Source organism: Panthera onca, chromosome B2, assembly GCF_046562875.1.
Source record: "Panthera onca isolate mPanOnc1 chromosome B2, mPanOnc1 haplotype 2, whole genome shotgun sequence".
NCBI classification, from domain to species: Eukaryota; Metazoa; Chordata; class Mammalia; order Carnivora; family Felidae; genus Panthera; species Panthera onca.
The window spans coordinates 38,544,917-38,568,457 of NC_138343.1; the positions used below are offsets into that span (position 1 = coordinate 38,544,917).

General features: G+C 50.4%; 1 protein-coding gene across 1 annotated transcript in view; it reads right to left on the bottom strand.

Annotated features, from left to right (window-relative positions):
- The window catches only part of LRFN2 (leucine rich repeat and fibronectin type III domain containing 2), a 183,442-nt gene that overhangs the window by 21,175 nt on the left and 138,726 nt on the right, over positions 1-23,541 (bottom strand). The window contains exon 2 of the mRNA XM_060615422.3: positions 20,402-21,826. Coding sequence (XP_060471405.1) covers positions 20,402-21,801 — 1,400 coding nt within the window. The 5' untranslated portion in view covers positions 21,802-21,826. The remainder of the gene's footprint in view (positions 1-20,401; positions 21,827-23,541) is intronic.

The following is a 23,541-nucleotide window of genomic DNA, read 5'->3' on the forward strand; positions in this document are numbered from 1 at the left end:
GGCTCCAGGCTCTGAGCTGTCAGCACAGAGCCTGATGCGGGGCTCGAACTCATGAGCTGTGAGATCGTGACCTGAGCTGAAGTCAGAGTCTTAACTAACTGAACCACGCAAGCGTCCCACCTGTGAGCTTGGAAGTGAGGCGACCATTTGAATGAGTCAGAGCATTTGAGACAGTGTCCTTGAGGGGGCCTGTAAGGCTCCCGTCATCTGACCCCACTCCCTTCCTGTCCCATCTCCTGGACTCTGCCCCTCACTCCCCCACTGCAGCCACCCAGGCCCCTCACTGCTCCTCGGAGGTTCTCTGGCCTGGGGGTCTGGCCCTGGCTGTTCCTTCTGCCTGGAACTCACTTCCTGCAGACCTCCGCTTGGCTCACCTCCTTCAAGCCTCTGCCAGGGAGGCCTGCTCCTGCTGCCCTAGGACTGCAACTTGGCCACTGCCGCCAGCCCCTTACCCTGCTCTGCTCTACCTGCACAGCACGCGTTGCCTCCCCCTACCTATAGAATGAACTTGTGGACTTGTGTTGGTTGCCCGCTTCCCCCAGGAGGACAAGGATCTTGTGTTGTTTTGTTCACTGATGCCTCCCAAGCACCCAGAATGGAAGCATTTATATCCTGGCATATTTGCCTCCGGTTTCTCATTTGTAACGTAGGGACGATAATAGAAAGCTCTCCACTTCATAGGGCTGTCGGGCAGATTAAATGAATGAATACCTAAAAGCACTGAGAACAGGACTTGGCGCATAGTTCAGTGCACGTTGGCTATTATTATTATACTCCTTCACGGCGCGGAGTCAGAATGCAACGAGCGATCCAGGCGAAGAAGCCGGCACAGTGGTGGCCACCAGGCGAAGGTGTTCCCTAAACACCTCTTGCTGTATGCCCAGCCACCTTGTAAGAGTTCCCTGACTTCCCACACCCATGGAACCCATATTATCGGACCCCCTCTGGGTTAGGAAGTCAGTTATCAGTATATTCATCACCTTGTTTTAAGTTTATTTATTTATCTGAGAGAGAGAGAGAGACAGAGAGCACATGCATGCACAAGTGGGGGAGGGGCAGAGAGAGAGAAAGACAGAGAATCCCAAGCAGGCTCTGCACTGCCAGCACAGAGCCCCATGCAGGGCTCAAACCGCGAGATCATGACCTGAGCGGGAATCAGATGTTCAACTGACTGAGCCCCCCCCGCCCCCCCCTTCCTACTTTTTTAAAAAATCAAGACAGGAAGCAAGGAACCCCCAGCCTGCCCACCCTGGACTGCCAGCTCCCGATCTTATAGGTAGTTAGCAGAATGTGGCGGGCAAGCACGTCCTCTGATGGGTGTGAGTGCAGTTCAGACCACGTGGAACCCCATCTCTGGCCCAGGAGTTGGATGCCTGGATTCTTTTTCCAGTCCTGCAACCCCTAACGGCTGTATGACCCGGGGCAAGTCCTGTGTCCCAGATGGGACTCTGGTCTTCCTGGGCACAGAGAAGGGTTACGGTTAGATCAGTCTTTTCAGGCTGGTCCATTCATCCAAGAAATGTCTGCGGAGCACCTGTTATATGCCAGCGCTGCTGGAGGCAGTGGGGATACAGCACTGGGGATACAAGTCCCTGCCTCGCGGAGTTGACATTCTGGGCAGGGTGAGGGCAGAAAATAAATAACAAACATAATTGGCAAATGAATATGTTATAAAGCGGACCATGCTATGGCAAAAAGGAAAAGCCTATTGGGTTAAAAGAAAGTAAGAGACGCCTGGGAGGCTCATTCAGTTAAGCGTCCAGCATCGGCTCAGGTCATGATCTCACGGTTCGTGAGTTCAAGCCCTGCGTCAGACTCCGTGCTGACAGTGTAGCACCTGGAGCATGCTTCGGATTCTGTGTCTCCCCCTCTGTGTCACTCCCCCGCTCACACTCGAAAACCTCTGTGGGGAGGTGGTCAGGAAGACCTCTTAAGAAGGTCTTATTTGCAGTGAGGGACATCTTACATTCTAGGAACCCATGAGTCTCAGTGATTCTTGGCACTTCTGCGTTCCAGAGAGAGCACTGTTTGGGATCCCCTGGAGTCCCCCGTTTCTGAACACACTGCTCCCCAGCTTGCCCAGTGGGTGACAAGGCCAGAAGACAGATCAGCCAAGCTCCCAAGAACGATGAATGATTTATCACTGTCTTGATTCACATTCAGATATTTTATGGCTCCTGTGGCTCTGACGGAATAAATATGACCTTTTATTCTTCACTTTGCTTAAGACTCAAGGTCAACAGCCCAACTGTGATCCACTGGCTGCTCCCTCCACCGGATGTCCGTGAGCCAGGGAGCCCCGTGGCTGTCAGAGATTCATGGCACCATCCTCCAGCCCCGCACCCCTGCCTGCCCCTTGGCACTGGTTCCGGGCTTCACCCGGCTGGGAAGGCAGTGGCCACCGTGGCTCTGGGGGATGATGGCTCATTAAGGGTAGAGACCAAGCCATAAATCTCCTCCCTCTCTCCTGAGTACACCCCATCACTAGGGTTGAACCCGTGACCCGCGTTTCATTTCAGTCCTGGGAGGAGGCAGCCATGGGGAGGCCGATCGGCCACGGTTCAAATGGCAAGCCATAAATTAAAATGCTCCAGGGCCTGGCCATCCCTTTCTGCAGTGTGGAGAAGAGGCGGAAGGCACACACGCCTCAGCTCGCAGGCCTCACATGGAATCCTCCAGGCCCTTTCTGCAGCGCGGACCTCCTTCTGCTTTCACAGAAGCTATGGTTTTATTTGTGAGACGTCACTGGCACTGCCTGGAAGTTCTGCCACCTGCCCAGCTGAGACCCCTCCCTAAGGCACCCACTTGCTTTCCCATGTTTGGGTGGCTGGGATGTGTTGGCCTGGCTCACACTTCCCTTTCGCCTCATGGTGGTTCTGAAGGAGAGCGGGCTGATGGTTCTGGGTTTGTTAATAGAGTAGGTGGCTGGGAAGGGGGCGATCTAGAAAGGAAATGCGGTCACTGGTCTGTTTATTTATTTATTTATTTATTTATTTATTTATTTATGGTAAGCTGAAAAGAAAGAAAGAAAGAAAGAAAGAAAGAAAGAAAGAAAGAGGAAGAAAGAAAGAAAGAAAGAAAGAAAGAAAGAAGAAAGAAAGAAGAAGGAAAGAAAGAAAGAAAGAAAGAAAGAAAGAAAGAAAGAAAGAAGAAAGCAAGCTTTAAAGCCCCAGTGTGGGGCTTGAACTCATGGCCCTGAGACCAAGAGTCACATGCTCTACCCACTGAGCCAGCAAGATGCCCTAATTTTGAACATACTACCTATAACTCCAAGACATCCATGTCACCCCTCTCCACCCTAAGTCATGTCTGGGGAGGAAGAAGAGTGGTCAGGAACTCTCTGGAGGATGGCAGGCCTGGGTTTGGATTCTGGCTCTGCCACTTCCAAGATGGGAGACCTCACACAGCTTGCCTACCCTCTCTGATCCCGGAGATTCCTACCCTGTGAAGTGAGCATATTAGTAAGGGCTGCCTCTCGGGTCATGACGTACATGCCTGGCACAGTGGGGAGCATACAGCAAGCGCTCACAAGCTAGCTGCAGATTTTTAAGGCATTGAGGTCCAGACCCTGGAGCCAGCCTGCCTGGGTTCAAATCCCAGGCAGAACACCTCAGGAAAGCTACTTAACCTCTCGGCACCTGAGTTTTCTCATCTGTAAAAGAAAAAAAACAAAATAAATAAGATAATAACAGTACCTTGGTCATCGATGTATTGGAAACATTAAATAAGCTTATACATGGTAGCCACTAGAATCATAACTAGCACATAGTACTTTCTCAGAAAGGTTGGCTCTTGGGGCACCTGGGTGGCTCAGTCGGTTAAGCATCTGACTTCAGCTCAGATCATGATCTCAAAGTCCATAAGTTCAAGCCCCACATTGAGCTCTGTGCTGACAGCTCGGAGCCTGGAGCCTGCTTCGGATTCTGTGTGTCCCTCTCTCTGCCCCTCCCACACTCATGCGCTCTCTCTCTCTCTCTCTCTCTCTCTCAAAAATTTTTAAAAAAGAAAGGTTGGCTCTTATTGTCATCATCATTACTGGAGGAAAAAAAAACCACTTGCATTTACTTGGCACTTTTGACCTAATTTCCATCCATTGGTTTTGTGATTTATAATCCACTTACTTCCAACCAACGATATAAAATGAGTTGCCACACAAAAGCGCATAAAATGAGACAAGTAAAGTAAAAAAATATATATTTTATGGAAGATCAGGAATCAGGAAGGTTTGAGCTAGAGGCCCTGGGACCCCAGGATGCTTGGTTGTGCCCACAAAGCTGCCACACAGCCCTGGGTCATTCTGTCTTGGAAAGAGCCTCGTACGGAGGAGGGGCTGTGGTGGTCTCACAACAACGTGAGACGGGCAGGTATGTTAGGGGCCTCCAGTCTGGGTGGGACTTGGACCATAGGAGCAGAAAGGGCCGAGGCTGCCTTCAGATGAGGGGTACCCCCAACCCAGGAGGGGCTGCCTTAGTCCACATTGCTCTGGCCAGGCCACATCCAGCACACTGCCCACTGGACCCCACACACGCAGAGGGAGGGCACAACCTGGCACACTTCCGAGGCAGGGGAGCAGGAGACGCAGCACAGAATACACCCCAGGTCCCTTCCTGCTCCAGGGACAAGCATGGCGGCCCTTGACCTAAATCGCCTCCTGTGTCTCTTCATTGACCATGCTCCTATTTGACCTTCTGAATCACCTCCTCCAGGAAGACTTTCCTGACCTTCCCAGGACACTCTCTCACGTGTGCTTGCACAGCACTTATCCCAACTGTAATAACTGAATCAGTTACTCCTCAAGTACCAAGTGCTTTAATGTCTGCCTCCCTCGGAAATGTGAATTGCAGGAGGGCAGGGGGGTCCTGTGAGTGGCCCAGACCTGACATTAGAAGCATAAACTAAACACCTCTTCAATGTCTAAAAGTGAAATGCAAGAACGGAAGAAGGCAGGAAAAAAAGGATGTTGAATCTGAAAAAAAAAATGGCATTAGGCAGGCAAGCCCTGAGAATTATCTGCAAACATCACATGGACATATTTTGAAACAAGAATTCATATTATTCCTGATGTGGGTGAAGGCAGAAGGTAAGGGCAGGAGGCAGAGGCAGATGAATTTGGGGGGTCTGTCATAGGAACATTTTTAGCTAGAGCTCCCAACAGTAGTTGGGCTCCTGGGGAAATAAAGGAGGGGGTAGTTTCTCTTATGTGGAAGTTCTTCCCCTATGGGGCCAGGTAACATCCTAAGGGTGTGGTGGGAGGTGGGGGTGATGGGTGGGAGAAGGGGTGGGCATCATGAGCATTCACGAAGAAAGGAGAGGCCAGGCATGGATGACCTTGAACTATGCCTTTCTAACTCCGAACCTTTTTCAATCTGTGAGGGTAACAAGAACAAAGCTCATTTAAAGATAGAAGAACAGAGTCCAAGAGAGTTGTGACAGATAAATAGCTGGACCCATCGCAAGACCTTGGCTTCCCCTTCGTCTCTCTGGGCATTTTTGAGCCCTGGGCAATATGTCCACGCAGCGGAACTGGGCTCTAAGGTTGCCTTACGACCCCACCCTGACCCCGTGCCTCCTCCTGCTGCTGGGACCTCCACTGTGCCCTCCATCATGCACGTATCCTCTGTTGACCAGTCCCGGAGGAAGCCATGTCAGCATCACCCAGGCTTTTGCCTGTGCTGAGTACAAAGAAATGCATCTCTAACGGTAGAATTTCAGGCCCTCTGATCTTCTGTGAAGGAGGGGACTCTAGACAGAATGGGGGAGAGTGGGGTTTGGGTCTAAATCCTGGCACTTGTGCCTTAGGAAGGCAACTCCCACCCACTCACTTTTGCTGTAGGACAGAAGCTTCCTTCCAGCCCCTGCCAGAGGGAAAGAACTGCTGGGCACCAGCCTACCCAACCCGGGAATTTTCAAAGTCTCTCTGTTTCACTCAGACCTTCCTTTGAGCGACAATCAAAGGCTGGGGGAGGAGAGCAAAGCAGCCTTGGGAGGCAGCCCTTGGCACTGGCTCACACACGGTGGCATTTTGACGGGTGGTAAAAATATCTCTCTGGCGTTCAGTGCCGGCTGCTGCCACCGCCTTAGCTTCCAAGATCCTGTCTCCATGCCTAGGGCCTCGGCAGCCTCCCCACCTGTCCACACACACTCCAGGGGACAGAACGCGGGTCACCCAGCCCCAACCAGCAGCTACCCTCACATCTGCAACTGCAGCGTCCATCGCTGCGGCCAGGCACCAGTGAAAATGCACTTAAGAGCCACTAGAGGAGGAGATTTATTATCAGAAATACTGCAGCACATGCCTAATGAGCTAATTAAACAAGAACATAAATAATTACTCCCTATCAGAGTGAGAGGGTTGGGGGTAGAGAGGGTGGGGGATGGGACGCTGTGTGCAGAGCTGGGACAGTGATGCGTGAGACGTCTGCTCTGCAGGGGGAGACGGGACCCCTCTCCACTCCAGGCTTGTGCTGGTCCCCCAGCCAGGCAGAGGCAGGCCCACGGATTCCGCCAGAAAAATCACTACCTGATTTCCCTGCCCGAGTCTTTCCTACTCACTCCCTTGCCCACACCCTGATCTCCTTCTGCTCTCATACAGAGCCTGAGGGCAAAAGACAGAAGGGATGCTTCTCCCATTTTCTGGATGTGAACCTTAAGGAGCAAGAAGGTCTCAAGACATAGCGAAGACCTCGGCAACCATCTTGTAACTGGTCTCCCTGCTTCCACCCCTAACCACCTGAGGTCTATTCTTCACCTAGCAGCCAGAATCTTCTTTCTTAATCACATCACTCTCCCACGTTCAATACCCCAGTGGCTCCCATCTCTTTCAGCATAAAATCCAAGGCCTAACCACAGTCTGTGAGCCCCTCCAGGACCCAGCCCTGTCCAGTCCTCTAATCTCATTTACTGTCACTCTTCCTCCAGATGCACTAGAATCCTTGCTGCTCCTCCAACAAGGCCAGTTGTTCCCACCCCAGGGCCTTTGCCCATGCTATTTCCCTTGCTGGACTGTTTTTCTCCTCCCATTGAGGTCTCTCTTCCAATGTCACTCCTTACAGGGGCCATCCCTGGCCACCCATATACAACAGTAGCCCTTCAGTCTGTGTCCCCTCATACTAATTATTTGTCTTCCTAGTGCACATATAAAATGTTTTGTCCCCCTCTCTCATAAGAATGTAAGGACTTTGCCTATCTTGTTCTAGCCCTAGGGTCTTGACAGAGTCTACCCCAAAACTCAATAAATTTTTGTTGATTGAATAAATGAAAATCTAGCTATCGACCATCAAAGTGTGGTTTGTGCCTAGACCATCCAGTTCCAAATCCAGACTTTCCTCGACCGCAGGTCATTCCTTCCCTTAGAACTTGATCTGGCTCCCCACTGTCAACAGGTGAAAGGCTGACATTCAGGACAGGATAGAGCACTGGTTATAAGTTCTATCTCCACCCCCCCCACCCCGCCCCAAGCTGTGGGGACTTGTCAGTCACATCACCCACCAGGTTTCAGAGTCCTCATCTGTCAGATGGCAATGCCACACCTCACAGGGTTAATGTACCAACGAAAAGAACACACAGAATGTTTTTAGGACAGTAACTGGAAGGTAGTAAGGGTTCAGTACATAGAGCTATTTTGTGTGGCATTCAAGGCTACCCACAGGCTGACCTCTCTGATCCTCTCTAAACAAACCTCCTATTATTTTCCTAGACTGGATCTTCTTGAAGTATGGTCCCCAGGCCGACAGTATTGGCAACCCTGGGAGAATGTATTACAACAGCAGATTGTCAGACTCCGCTCCAGACCAGCTGAGTCAGAAACCCAGTCGGGTTGTGCATCTGGGTGCCTACAAATGTGCCGGGTGACTCAGATGCACGCTTAGGTTTGAGAACCTGCCCAGAGACGGCTCTTCCATGAGGCAGGCCATGCATGCTGGATTGAGTTGTCGGTCCTGTTTCGTCCCAGCCTAGCCATGGCCTGATGGTGGGTGAAGTACAAGCCTTGCCCCTTGACTTTGGGCTTGGCCAGGTAACTCGCTTCGGCCAATGGGATTTAGTACGTGTGGTGTCACCAGCGGCTTGGCGTGTGGCTCTTCTGTTGGGCTTCCCCTCCTGCATTTCTGCTCTCATTGCGAGAAGAATGAAGAACATACCTTGAACCGCTCCCACCCCTAGCTGGGCTCCAGAATGAGGTATGTAGGGAGGATCTAAACCACAGCCCAGCCCAGCCCAGCCCAGCCCAGCCCAGGCTGGCCAAGACCAGCCAAACTCCAACAAACCTGCAGACACAGGAGTAAGAAAATGAAATGTTAATGGCTGTAAGCAGCCTAGATTTGGAGGTTCTTTGTCATGCAGCATTACTGTGGCAGCAGCTGACTAATATACCAGGAGCCCTTGTAGGTCCTTGACCAGGTCTTGCCTCTGCATCTGTCTTTACTAGTTCCACCTAAAATAGCTTGCCTTACCTTCTTGCCTCGAATTCCACTTATTTTCTAGGATACACCCAACACTCCACTCCACCTGTTCCCGGAAGCTCCCCGCCCCCCTCCCGGAACACACCCTCCTGACCCAAGCAAGTGAATTCACTTCAGTTAGCTCATGAAAAAGCTCAAGTGGATAAAGTTCACGAAGCCATTCGTTTATATTTTAACCTTTTAGGCGGCTAATTACTACACTGAAAGGCCTCTTAACTCGGTACCATTGCTAACTAATTACCATGTTACAAGGTTAAGTGTTTAATAGTTCCCTGTGATGTTCAATTTCCCAACACTTATCTCCTTTACGAGGCAGTGCAAGTTAGTTCCCACATCTGGATCAGCACTTCCACCCACAGCATCAGCCCCGCAGCCAGAGAATGAGTCGGAGCCCATCTTGGGAGCCCACCCCAGCTAGAAGTAGCTCTCCCTTGTGAATAGTAAATGAGCTCGTTCGTCCACGTTGCAAAGTCTCCGTGGCCCTGCCTTCACCCTGGGCTGGCGCACCGCAGTCTGTGGTTCATGTGCCTCTGCCCACTCGCCCCCCGCCCCCACCACCTTGGCGACTTTGAGGATGATGGGCATTAATTTGACTTCATGTCCCGAGCCCTCCTGTCACCCACAGGGTGCCCCACTCCCATCGCACACACACATGCCAGACCATAGGCCTAATTGGCAAGAACTAAGACATCCCTCTTTGTTTCTCTCTGTCTCACTGTCTCCAGAGATGAAAAAAGAGCACTCACAAAGAGGCAGAAAAGCAGCCGGGATCATCTTCTTTCCCAGGCTGGCCTCAGCTACATGTTGGCTACTGGGTTCTGGGATTGAGTGGACAGGTGCCAAGAGGTGTTAATGACACCAAAGCTTTTCACCACCAAAGCTCTGCAGTGGCTGTAGCCTCCCCACCATCCTGTCCCCTCTCCCAGCTTCCCGGCAGAGGCCTGATTTTGTTTGGGGAGGCGACGTGCCTCACAAAGGACTACCTTTCTCAGCCTTCAGCAGAGTCACTGGGTGGGACTTCTGGGGGGCTCTTTACCCTCTTTACAGGGGCTGACCCATCCAGGAGGCGGTGCTTGTTTAAGTTTTGGTTTCCCAGAGGCAGACCCGGAGATAAGGATTTGAACACGAGTAGTTTATCTGGGAGGTGGGCCCAGGACACTGTGGTGAGTGAGGAAATGGGGAAGAAAGTCCACACAGGGGGTTCCACTAAGCAGGTTACCACTGTAGGCAATTGGGGCTCAGTCCTCCTGGGACATCTCTCGGAGGCGGTGCCTGCTCGACCTGTGGGCTGGGCAGGCGGGGAGGCCCCGAGCACAGGAGACATGAGCCACATGTTAAGGATTATGCCATTGACCTACAGAAGAAGCCTCAGTCCTTGAAGTCCAGGGGGCTCCCATACCAGCCTTGAACTACCTCCTTCTAGGATTCTGTTACACAAAAACTCTCCAAGTTCGAATTTGATTAATCCATTGTAGTCCGATCTCCGCCACTAGAAGCACTTGGCGCTTTATGAAGATGCTCTTTGTTCACGTCTTGACATCTCCTTCCATTTCGCTACCACGTAGTGAGGTACGCAGGATGGTTAGTATTATTCCCATTCTGCAGATGGGAAGCTGGAGGCTCAGAGAAGGAAAGGGAGGGGAGATAACGAGAACCCATGTTTGGGGCCCCTGATCCCATCCTTGTATTCGTCACTCAGGCTCCACTGAGAGACCAAGAACCGTTACTCCAGCAACTAAAGCGTGCAAGGTGCTTGAGTTTCCATTGTGTTTCTCACACTTTACCTCTTGGGAGATAACCCCATTCTCAGGGATTTTTATTTCGATGTTAAGGATGAAGCAAAGTCTCCGAGAAGTGAGATGACCAGGTCTTCTGGCTTCTCCCCTCACCGGAAGTTCAGAGACCAACCCCCAGCCGTGGGATGCACAGTGGCTCTGCCCACCGGTGCTGCCCACACACCTGATTTCCCTGGCATGTGGCATGATGCTGAATGCGCGTCAGAGTCACCAGGGGAGCTTTGAAAACACGGATGCTTGGGCGCCACCCCAAGCTGACTCAGAATCTTTTGGAGAGAGATTACAACTCCCCAAAAGATTCCAGCGTGCAGCCAAGGTCAAGGAACACTGGGGAGGTGGGAACCTGGGGCTTGGGGTCAGGACACCTGGGTTTCACCCCTTCCCCACCCCTGGTGCTTTCTAAAAGAAGCTGGCTTCTGTGAACCCACCTGGGCAGAGTCTTGTCAGATGAGGGTTTGGAGGCATTCTGATGACCATCACCACCAGCACTGACCCCCAGCACCAGACACTCCTCCGGACATAGCCCCTCCCTCTGTGAACCTTCTTTGGTTTTTTGCTGGCGTGAAATAAATGATATCCCCTCTTCCACCCACTGAGTAACCAAAGGTATATAAAATTAACAAGGATCTGGTTCTCTGGTTCTTCCTTACCAGTGGGGGGAAAACCATATTTCAGAAGCAAGGCACACTGGATAATCCCTTTACTCCTGCTAATTATTTCTATCTTCGGAGATGTCTCCAGCCAAAGCTTTTTGAGAATGAAGAGGGAATGACAAGTAGAAAAAGTAGTCACCTCTGAGCAGATGCCCTGAAGCTTTTTGAATCTCGGTGGTGTCATCTTCTTTGTGCAGCACAAGAAAGAAAGGATGAGAAGGTAGTGCTATGATTTGAAATACTCTTGGAAGGCACCCCTGAAAAATGTCTTCCCTATGCACAAGTCTGCTATGGGTTTTGAAATTCCACCATTAGAGATTCATTCCTTTGGGTCTTTCAGAATTCCCAATTGAACTGCAAAAATTTGTGAGAGGGTTTACATCTTATACCTTTATCTCTTAAAACCCTATTAGATAATTTTTCAATTTTACAGCTCTCTTAGAATAAGGTTTTGAAGACTGAAGCCACAAAAGACAGCCTGGAGAAAAGGGCCAAGAAGAGGGGCAAGAAGGGAAAGTGGGAAGGTTTCTAATAACAATACATACTTATATGTGTCCAGCACTGCACAGTAGAAAATGAAAGATGTGTTTTCAAATACACGATCTCATTCAGTCTGCACCACAATCCCAGGAAATATGCAGAGGGGAATCTCTGTTCCCAAGTACAGGTGAGAAAATAGAGACAGAGGGCAATGAAACAATTTGCTCCTGGTTCCAGGACTAGTAAATGGTGGAGTTGGGGTGCAAACTGAATTTCTGGAAATTCTAGCTGCCTCCCTATCTTCTCTATAGTAATGGGAGTACATTGTGCCTAGCTTTAAAACACTACGCTTCCCAGCCTTCTTTGCAGATAGGTGTGGTCAAGTTATTGGCTGGGGCTTCTGTGAATTTCCTCCCCTTTGCCCTCTTGCTCTCTGGTTTTCATCTTTCCTGCCGTGTGTAGACAGGAGATGTGGAGGCGTCTAGGTGGTGGTTCAGTCAGTTGAGTGTCTGACTCTTGATTTCAGCTCAGGTCACAATCTCAGGGTTGTGGGATCAAGCCCCAGGTCGGGGTCCACACAGATCATGGAGCCTGCTTGGGATTCTCTCTCTCTCTCTCTCTCTCTCTCCCTCTGCCCCTCTCCCCTTCACGCATGCTCTATCTCTCTCTAAAATAAAAATAAAATAAAATTTTTAAAAAGGGAGATGTGACAGCTAGAGCTTCAGCAGCCATTTTTGCACCACGAGGTGATCCTTAAGGACACAAACCATGTGCTGAGGATGGCAGAGCAGAAAGCTAGAAGGAGCTGGGCTGCTGGTGGCCATGCTGCCCATAAGACCAGACCTAAACTCTCTTCCACTGGACTTCTTTTACATGAGAGACATATAAACCCTAGTGGGTTTAAGTCGTATTAAGTTTAGTTTTTCATCCTAATTGCCACTCCAGACTTCTGACTCCAGACTTGTTTTTCTCTGGGATGCCTCTAGCAACTAAGTTACTCCACAATGGCTCACCTGCCCTTATCTCATCTTGCCTTATTTTCTGTTAGCTGGTCCCAGGTGGCTATTTCTGAATGGGACCCAAGGTTCTTACTGGCACTCCTGTCATTTTCCCTCAACCCTACTAGGTCTTAGAAATGTGGGGGGAAATGGGTGTGCCTGGGTGGCTCAGTCATTTAAATGTTCGACTTTGGCTCAAGTCATGATCTCACGGTTCATGAGTGAGCCCCACGTCAGGCTCTGTGCTGACAGCTCAGAGCCTGGAGCCTGTTTCGAATTCTGTGTCTCCCTCACTCTCTGTCTCTCCTCTGCTCATGCTCTGTCTCTGTCTCTCTCTCAAAAATAAAAAATAAACATTAAAAAAAAAAAGAACGGTGGAACAACTAAAGCTGAAAGAGACAATCCCAGCAGACTCCCATTGAGTTATCCATCCTTCCCAGAAAGAGAAGTTACAGGTGCCACTCCTCAGCCCAAGTCTTAACAAAAACTCATGTGCTCTTAGTGAGATGTGCCCCACAGCATGGTAACTAGTCCCATGGTACCTGGGACTAGAAAGGAGACCACACTTCTAGTCTGATTTTTTGCAACTTTGGGAAATCTACTCAATTCGTTTGACAATCAGTTTCGCCACCTATAAAATGAGCATCTGTCCTGTCCATCCCTCCCTTGTGGATGTCAGCTTTCAGTAACTTAACAGCATGAACGAAACTTAGAAAACTATAAAATCCAAGGCAGGCTGGTTTTGATTGTGGTCCTGACCAGCAAGCTGTAGGGAACTTCCCCCGACCCATGCACCCCTGTTTCTTCCTTTACATCTTTTTCTTCTTTCACCTGTGGGAGCTCAGTCAAAACTTTCAGTAGAAGCTGGGTGTCTGGGGAATCAGCTGAGTCAAAGAACCTCTCTTCATCCAGGGGGAGGGTTTTATAGACCTGGGCTCCCCCTCTGTGTAGGGAACACATGTTTCTCCTACCAGTTTCTCCCCCATCCACAAGGTCTCGGCTTCATTAGTAAATTTCCCTCCATCCCATGGTGGACATGGCTGTATTATCATGGGGAGGGAACGGACCTCCATTCAAGTGTTGATTGATAAGATCCTGATGGGGTGGGACCTGATGGAATTGGCCCTCTTATCCTTTGCCTCGATGGAAGGCAGAACAACAGTAGAAGATGCCCCCAGCCCCAGCACTGCAAAACTTAGTAGGGTGGTACATTCTCCCCAGGATAGGGGTGGTGGTGTCACGTCTGACATTCATGGAAGAAGACGGCATGGGAAGGGGGGCCTGCAGATGGAACGGGGGTGGGGCATGAAATGGCTGCTGTCTTGCCCCACCTTTGGGGTCTCTCTTCTCATCATCCCCCACTTGCCCTACATGTTGATGACCATGGCATAATAAACAGCAGGGAGGCAAGGCTGGCTAATTCCACACTGTGTTTTAGAAGCATGCTTGCTGTTCCCCTGGCCCTCCTGGGGACAGTTGCAACATCACGCCTGGTGACAGATGTTCTCGATGACTCTTGGAGACAAGTGTTTGTGAATGTCACTTGGGCTGATAATGACACGCAGGGCACTTAACTTTCCATGTCACATCAGGGATGAGGCTAAGCTGGATGGGCTGCTGGCTTCTCCAATGGGAAGGGAGGCTCCCCTCTTTCTGACTCCTCTCCTGCCACCCTGCCTCTTGCCCTTGTGACCCCTCCTGGCTCTGACAATGCCCTCATTAATGTTGGATACTTCCTGAAAGGGCAGGCCCTGGGGCATAAAGATGGGAGAGTCGGCCCTCCCCAGTCACACGGGGAACATGCCAGGGCGCTGTGGGGCTCAGCCGTGTGTACGCAGGGAAGACAAATGCCTTGGGAGGTCAGTGGGAAGCATTAGATAACTAGGGAGCTAATTATCTGATAAAAGAGCAAGACCCTATTTCATAGTCAAATTGAAATCCTGAGTTACCCATGTTTTGGGTTTGAGTTACCCATGGCTGCTCCCCCTTCCTGATATGCAGAATAGAACCTGATGTTTTCAGACACTGCTCACAGCATCCCAGGGCTTCTATGGGCCCTTGGTGTGGGTCAGTGGCGACCCATCAATGACTTGTGTCCAGTTCTTGTTGGACAATTTGAGTCTCTGCCAAAAAGCCTGTCTGTGACTTCAGGCCCTGGGGCTCAAACCCCTATGAGATAGGACACCCGAACCCTGGGAGGTAAGATGCCATAGTGGCCCCAACTGGTAAAAGCAGGTGTATTTAGCAAAAGTGATAACCATACTGCCTCAATCATGGGATTAAAAAGATCTTAAAAAGAGTCGTGGGGCGCCTGGGTGGCGCAGTCGGTTAAGCGTCCGACTTCAGCCAGGTCACGATCTCACGGTCCGTGAGTTCGAGCCCCGCGTCGGGCTCTGGGCTGATGGCTCGGAGCCTGGAGCCTGTTTCCGATTCTGTGTCTCCCTCTCTCTCTGTCCCTCCCCCGTTCATGCTCTGTCTCTCTCTGTCCCAAAAATAAAATAAACGTTGAAAAAAAAAAAAAAGAGTCGTAGACTACCAGAGCTGGGGTCATTTAAGTCAAATGTTTCCATATTCACCTAACGTCAGGCTGCCCACCCAGTGTCCCCAGCATGAAGTCAGCAAGGTTCTGCTTGAACCTTTCTGGCATGGGCGGCTTGTTGTTTTGTGACAGCTCTTACTTATTCTGCTGTTGGGCGGCTCTAATGCTCATTTCCATTCTGTTCAGTTCACTGAAGGTTGATTCAGTAGCTGTGGGTGGGCCAGGACTTACTAGGAGCTGGGGTACAGAGATGAGTACACGTGAAAACACATGCTGGAGAGGAAGAAGGATACAACACTAAATTTCGCAGCCAGATGGACAGCAGTGAGAAAGTACATCAAGCTGCTGCCGTCGGGCTTTTTTCTTGTAATGGGCTGATGCTTACTTTTGTAAGTGCATATGCATGCGTGTGCGTTTGTGCGTGTGTTTTCCAATCTTTTACTCCTGAATTCTTGGAATAAGCTCAGGGAGTTACGACTTCTTTTCTAAGTCCTCTCCTCTCCAAGGTAACTTTCGTCCATCTCACACGAGCTTCTAGAATCCCACTCTCATCAACTGATCTCTGGACACATTGCAATTGGTAAAATGATTCTTAAGACTGCGCCACCCTGTGCTAAACACTCTACATCGCTGCTCTGACCAGCTCAAATGATTCCGTGGTTAGAATTGTAATCTCTCCCTAGCTGAGCCTTCTATTTCTGTTAACACAATCAAAACCATAGGAGTCTTAGTGGCTCCATCACTTTGGGGCTATAATGTCCTTGAGATCAACTAAAACTCCAGAGCCCATGCTGCACAGAATTCCAGTTGAGCCAGATTTTCTTCACCTTGTGCTTGTTCAATGGAATCCTTGAACCAAAGGGAAGACACATTTTCCGCATCGTTATCCATGACAAGAGGGAAATGTATCAAGAGGAACAGAAATGGGGGCAGAAATTGAGGCACACGGTAGAGGCTTTGTTGCATGTTCACATTAATTTATCAGTCTGGTTACTTGAACAGTTTCAAGCCCATTTCACCATGCACGCGTGTCTCCATTTTGTCCCAAACACAGTGTGAGATTTTGTCAAGTGTCCTATAAAATTGTGAGGAGCTCTGTTTACGGTTGTGAGTCATAGCCAATGGAAACTCCTGGGATGCTTTCCAAGGGCACTCAGCACCCCAGAGATTCGACTCTTCTTCCCTGTGGGGCCACATGGGGGTAGGGTCTAGCGGAGAATCGCTGTACAAGGAGGGTGTCAACCGAGGGGTGTAGCCTCGTAAATGGCTTGGAGGCACGTGGGTCTGAGAGCTGCGGGTCCACAGTGTCTCCTGAAGACAGATCAGTAATTAGGCAGGATTTTCCCCATGTGAATCCATGCTGGGGCCTGGCAATCAGCATTCTCTTCTCAGGGCTTGCCGCCATCTGTTGTGAAATCCTTTCTAGAACTTGGCAGGGACTCCATGCCCAGCCTAGCATCCTATGATTTACGCGGTCTATTCTTGGAAAAGCGGAATATCCGCCCTTTCCCCATCTGAGGCACTTCTCTTTCTGTCCATGCTGCCTCGGGACCACTCCCACAGCTCGAGAACCTCATCTAGTGTTCCTTTAGTCTTGAACATGACCCTCAGGGCCTGGGGACCAGCACTCACGTTCTTTGTTTCCTTCTGCAATGTATAGGGCTTTTCCTACCCAGGTGACTGGGATCCCAATTCTGTCTCTGCTACTTACCCCTGTGTAACACCTTGGGCAAGTTTCTTATATGCAAAGTGGCATAATCGTAGCCCTCACCTCCCGGGGATAGTAAAGACTAAATGAATCGGTGTGCATAAAGCCCTTAGAACACGGCGCGCGGCACAACTAAGCTCGTAGCGCAGATTTGTGCTATTTGTGCTGCTGGTCTCCTTGCTGGGGAGAGTGGGGGCAAATCCGAAAAGGCCAGGCTGGCCCGCAGCTTCTGGTCTAGTCTCCCTGTAACCTTCTTCCCAACCTGTAGACTGCTGTCATTTTTCCTTCTTGCTAGAACAGGGGTTAAAAAGCCCCCGTTCGACTGTCTTTAGCTCTCTCCACACAGCACCTTCTCCTCCTCATCTTTGGATACAGGCCTTTCTTCCCTTCTCTTGTACACTTTCTGGTGCACATCAGAAGCCACCGTGCAGCCACTGGTGTCTTTTCTTTCTTATGGGGACAGTTCATTTTCTAAAACTTCAGTTTCCTTCCTGGAGTCTCCTTCTTTCTCAGAGTTGCTGTTAGGATGCTGGGCGGCATGAACACAGGGCTGAGTCTAGCAGTGACTCCAGGAGCGGCCTCAGTTCAAATCAGTCTTGCTTCTTTCTGGCTGCCCGAGCCTGGGAGAGTTTCCTAATTCTCTCGGCCCTTTCCACGTCTCGCAGTATGCCTGGGAGCCCTGAATGTGACACGGCCTGGAAAGCCACGTGTCAGACACAGAGTGAGGAGACAGCCAAGGTGACCAGCGAGGGCCGCTCCTATCAACTGACTACAGACTCACTCTGAACTTTTTGTTTCCAATTTTAGAAATCTGTCTTGTTAAAGACCGAAGTATGTATTCAGCTCTCCCTTTCCTTTCCTCCCCCAAGCGCCACAGACAAGATAATGGTCTTCCTCTCACCATTACTATTACTTTTACCAATAATGATAGTGACGCGTGTGCCCTGAACACCTACTATGTGCACGCACTATCTGGAAATCTTTCTGAGCTCTGTCTCCCCTGGTCCCCATGACTGAGCTCAGAGGAAGTCAGCAGTTTTTGTTGTTGTTGTTTTTATTCCATTTTCTTTTCTTTTTTTTTTTAATGTTTACTTATTTTTTAGAGAGAGAGAGAGAAAAGGCAGGGAGGGACAAAAAGAAGGAGACAGTAGATATAAAGTGGGCTTTGCACTGACAGCAGAGAGCCTGATGCAGGGCTCAAACTCACAAACTGAGAGATCATGACCTGAGCCAAAGTCGGACGCTCAACCCACTGGACCACCCAGGTGCCCTTCCAAGGTTTCTGATAGATTCATTTTATTTATTTTTAAGAACCTAGTGTCTCCAGGTTCTCAATCATCAAATGCAAGCAGGTTGAACTCCCATCTTGAGTGACTTCAGAAGCAGAGCCCCAACCCTTCCTGTGTCCCTGCCTGGCTTTCTGGCCCCCCCGGGGAGGGGTATGATAGGGGCGTGCTGCCTGTGCAACCCTATGCCGGTGCAAGCCTCAGAGCTGGTCGCCTTTCACCTTGACACTTCTCACCAAAGTCAGACCATATAATAAATTCACAAGTGAAGAAATATACTTATTTTCCAAAGGTCAACCTCACAAGTTATCAAAGAGATGCAAATTAAAACAAGTTCCATTTCTTACTTATAAAATGGCAAAGATGAAAGTAATTATATATTCAATCATTGGTGAAGGTGTGGTCGAAATGGGCACTGTCCCCTTCCATAGGGAGGGGTCGATAAATATTTACACAGACTGTGTAAAGATTATAATTTACTCATGAAACCAGTCATCCAACCCCTAGAAAAATATGCCAAGCACAGCACTGAACCTGCACAAATCTATTTGTGTACAAAGAGCCATCGCTGCACTGCTTTTCATGCTGAAAATGAGAAACCCAAATGTTCAACAATAGAAGATTAGTTAAAGAAATTGTGGTAGAGGCAAATGGAAAATATTTTTACTACTATGGGAACTAAGCAAGTATAATGTTGGGTGCAAAGAATTAAGAAGTACAAACTAGACTGGCCATAAATATCATTTCGAATTGAGATAAAATGTAGAGAAAGAAAACGGGGTAACTTTAGGTGGTGGGATTACAGGTAATTCTCATTTCTCTTTGTCATTGTATTTTTCAAATTTACTACAGACTATTACTTTTATCATTAGAAAATTACATATGTGTATTATTAGGCTTAATGATCTATCTGTAGATCTCTTTATATGTGCTCACATGTATATATTTAATAGGGTCTAATGCTGCCTTCTGCACATCCTGAGGGGAGGAGCTGCTGTCCAGACAAGCCAAGCATAGGCCAGTCAGGGAAGTACCCTGGTTTCTATCAGTTTCCATGACGCGCCCCCCTTCAGTCTCCAGGACTCTATTTGGTGAATGAATGCCTTCCTTGTGAGCTCTTCTCTCTCAGACATCCTGATCCAGAGACACAGCAACTGAGACAGAGGCCAGAAGAAATCTCAATGCTCTTGACCTCTCCTGCACCATGGACCCTCGGGTGTCTACGAAGCCCATGGGATCCCTTCTCAGAATAATCATTTTAAAGGCACGCAATAAAATACACAGGGTTTCAGGAGAAACCAGGCATTCCTTGAGCAGTAAGATACTAGGCCATATGCTTCTCGGTTAACGCAAACCAAGGCTGGCTGAGATGGGGACTCATCCGAGGTCAGAGCCTGGACCCTCTGGCCTGGATCTGTCCCTCTGTGAGCTCCTCTCTCCCTCCTTCTGAATGACTGAGGGGCAATTCAAGTGCAGCTTTTTAGTCTTAACCTCCCTTTCTACCAGGCCCAGGAAATGACCCCTTGATCCTCACCGTAAAGTTACAAGGTCAACTTCATTGTCTCCATTTCCAGTTAAAGGAGATCATGCCCAGAGATGTCAGCACAGGTGGGCAAGATGGCCCCACCTCTAATATCCAGGGGGCTACCGTGACCTTCTCTTGCCAATCAGAGCTCATCCAGGGCTTCTGTGGGACCAGCTGGGAAAGGGACAGAGGGAAGCTCAGAGGAAAGAGACTGCATGGGGGTGAGCCAAACCAGAAGAAAATGGAACTTAGGGAATGTAAGAAACTCTGAGAATACAGGACTTTGGTGGGTCCTTTGATCTAGCTGAGCCCGAAGCAGCTTCCTGACTTTTACAGTACCTGGGCTAACACACTATGTCTCCATTTCCCCTTTTTCTTTTTTCAACCGGTTTGAATTGGATTCGATTACCTGCATTCAAATGTCCAGCCTAAGTCAGGTATGGCTTCTCCCCATTTTACAGGTAGGGAAAACTGAGGCAGCCCAGGAGAATTAAATGGGTAGCAAGTGGTGGGGTCATGATCCAAATTCTACTCTTTCTGGCCTCAAAGCCTTAAGCATGACTACATGCGAGTCCAGATGAAGGCCAGATTCATTCCTCCTTGGAGGAGTTAGATCCCTTGGCCAAGAGCTCCCCTCATTGTTCTTGTGTGTCCCCCACCTGGGGCTCAAAACCCAGAAAGTCCGGAGGCTCAGAGCCACATGCCCACCTATCACAGCCACGCCCTCGGAGGCCTGGTCCTTCTGACATGTATCTCTTGGGGCTGCCCCCGGGGCAGGTAGTCGAAGTTCTTTCTATGTCCTCTTACCTGCACAGAGGACACAGTTTGCCCCAAGAACCCCACAGGCACCTCTGGGGAGAAGGGGTGTAGGTGGGAATAGTTCAATACCCTCCCCGTCACCTCCTCCTCCCTCTCCTGCCAGACACCTCCCTGCCTTTGCCACAGCCCCCGGCTCACCTGTAAATCAGTACCTCATCGTCGGAGCAGTTATACTGCAGCTGGTACATCTTCACGCGGGGCGCCGACTTGCTGACCGACCACTTGACCAGGGCCGAGGTGGTAGTCACATCAGACACGAGCACAGCCCGCTCCGGGGGGCTTTTGGGCGGCTCCCCGCCCCCACTGCCTCCCCCTCCCCGACTGGTCTTGCTGGAGCCAGTGATGTCCGAGAGGCGGGACTTGGGGGGCGCCGTGCGGCTGGTGCTGTTGCTGACATGTGGCAGCTGGACGATGGACACCTCCACCATGGCCGTGGCCTCCCCGGCGGCGTTGGCGGCGATGCAGGTGAAGGCGCCGCTGTCCTGGGACGTGGTGATGAGGATGTCCAGGGTGCCGTTGTCGTACACGGCGGTCCTTGAGGAGTTCCCCACCAGGCGGTCGTCAGGGGCCACCCAGTGGATGAGGGGGCCGGGGTCCCCGATGGCCTTGCACTTGAGCGTGGCCGCCTGGCCCTCCAGAACCAGCAGCCTGTGTGTGTGCTGGGTGATGAGAGGCGGCTCGCACACAAACTCCTCCTCTCGCACGTGCCAGAAGTAGCGGCCCTTGAGGCCGCCGGGGGAGCCGCAGGTCTCCAGGTCGTCGTCCCGCTGGAGCCTCCGCAGCCAGAGCAGCTCACAGTTGCAGTGCAGCGGGTTCCCCCCAAAACTAAAGGACAAGGGTGGAGCAAAAGGCGTGGCAGTCAGGGCGGAGGCTTGGGAGCGGGCGAAGATGGGGTCCGGGGGCAACTTTTGCAGCCGGTTGGAGGTGAGGTCGAGGCGAGCCAGTTTCTGCAGGTCGGCGAATGTGCCCTCGGCAATGTGGTCCAGCAGGTTGTGGTCCAGGCTCAGCTGGTGCAGGTTGACCATGCGCCGCACAGAGCCCCAGGGCAGGCCGTGCAGGTTGTTGTAGGAGAGGTCCAGGTCCTCCAGTGTCAGCAGGAAGTCCTCGAAGGCCTCGTCGGCGATGCCGCCCAGCTGGTTGTTGTTGACGATGAGGTGCTGCAGGTTGACCAGGCCCCGCAGGGTGTCCTCCCCAAGGCTGGGCAGCCGGTTGCTGTCCAGGTGCAGGGAGCGGAGGCTCTCGAGGTCCAGGAAGGAGAAGGGCTGGATGTGGCTGATGGTGTTCCTGGACAGGGTCAGGTCCACCAGCCCCGTCATGTTGGCGAAGTCCTGGCGGCCGATGTGGATGATGAAGTTGCCACCCAAACGCAGCTCCACCGTCCGCCGGTCAATGTCAGGGGGCACGAAGAGCAACCCCTTGGAAGGGCAGAGGGTCCCCAGTGACTCAGACAGGTTCTGGCAGACACAGTACTTGGGGCAGGCGTCGACCACGGCAAACGCCATGCCAAACGCCAGCAGGCCACCAAGCAGGGTCTCCATGGTCTGGTCACTCAGGCCGTGGTGCCTAGAAGGGAGGGACACAAGGTCAGGGTCAAGAGGCCACTTCCTAATGACCCACCAGAGCTTCACTGGTCACCCAAACCCCTGCCTTAGGGGGGCAGCAGAGAATGGCCTGTGCTCGTGCGAGGTCTAACCTCTTCTTCCAACCAATCCCTTTCATACAGTTCCACTCCCCCCACGCCCTTAGTTATCATCACCTTCTAACAGACTATTTAATTTACTTACTAATTATATTTATGGAATATTTCTTATCTCCCCCACGAGAATGTCAGCTCCACAGGGATAGATTACTTTGATCTGTTTTGTGAATTGCTCTATCCCACACATCTAGCACAGTGTCTGGAACACAGTAGGCGCGCTATAAATGTGTGGAATGAATGGAGGGACAAATCCATACCAGTGGTTCAAATAATAATCATCAGATTTGAAAAGTGTGTTATGGATGTATCTTGAAGCAGTTTTACTTTCTTTTTTTGTTGTTGTTTATTCATTTTTTTGATAGAGAGAGAGTGTGAATGGGGAGCGGCAGAGAGAGAGGGAGACACAGAATCTGAACCAGGCTCCAGGCTCTGGACTGACAGCAGAGCCCGACATGGGGCTCGAACTCACGGAGTGTGAGATCACGACCTGAGCTGAAGTCGGAAGCTTAACTGACTGAGCCACCCAGGCGCCCCGCAGTTTTCCTTTCTTAATTGGTTTAGACTTAGCATTCCTTAGGAACAAGGACATGGACAGGGAGAGAGCTGACCCCTGGAGAACTGGTTATTGGGGTTTTTGGGGAACTGGTTATAGGTAAGTTTCACCATGGAGAGTCCATACAGTGGATGAATCTTTGGGAAATGCAGAAGAAGGGTGAGACAGGAAGCAAAGGCATGAACTTCTTCTGTGCTGGGTCCTCTGCCCAGAACTTCAGGTACATCATCTCATTTGGGCTTTGGGAACATCTGTCATAAGGAAGGGCTTATCTGTGTATATAGATGAGAACTTGTCCACCGCTGAATAGCCTCCTTCAGGTGTTCACTCAAAAGTCACCTTCCCTCCCGACGCCCCACCCTGACGTGCACATCCCTTTTCCTTACTTTGTATTTTCTCCTTAAAACTGATCACGATCTAACCTCCTGTCTGTTTATTTTACCTACTTGTCTTGTTTAATGCTTGTCTTCTGCACTGGCAACAGAGCCCCAAGACGTAGGGGCTTGTTTTTATTCACCACTACATACTCAAAGGCCGAAAGTACTGCCTGGCACATAGTCTGTGCTTTTGCATGAATGGATATCTAGGGAAGGAAGAAATGGCCTTTGACTCAGGTCTTTGTGCTTCCAAATCTTAGAGTTTTCTCACTATTCCATGTTGTACTAGCTGTGGCTCCATTTATGTAGTGCTGAAAACATCAATGGAGTTGGACTTTTGAAAATCCCTGCACACGGGTTGTGTAGCCTCACGCAGACCAGCACTCTCAAACTGCCTTCTAGCAGTGCAGGCTAGGGTTCTGCAAGAAAGGCGTTCTAAGGCCACCGAGTTGGGGACACATTGCCTGCTCTCTCTTGCTCTCGCAAAAGCTCGATATGCGTTAGCAAGTGCAGAAAGGTTGAGAAATTCTGCTGCAGTAAAGAAAATAGATTAATGTTTAATTCTACATTGCTTTGCCTTTTTTAGCTAAAGATACTCTTTTTGGGGAGCAACGATCATTAATATCTTGAGGAAGTAGGGCTCCGTAGC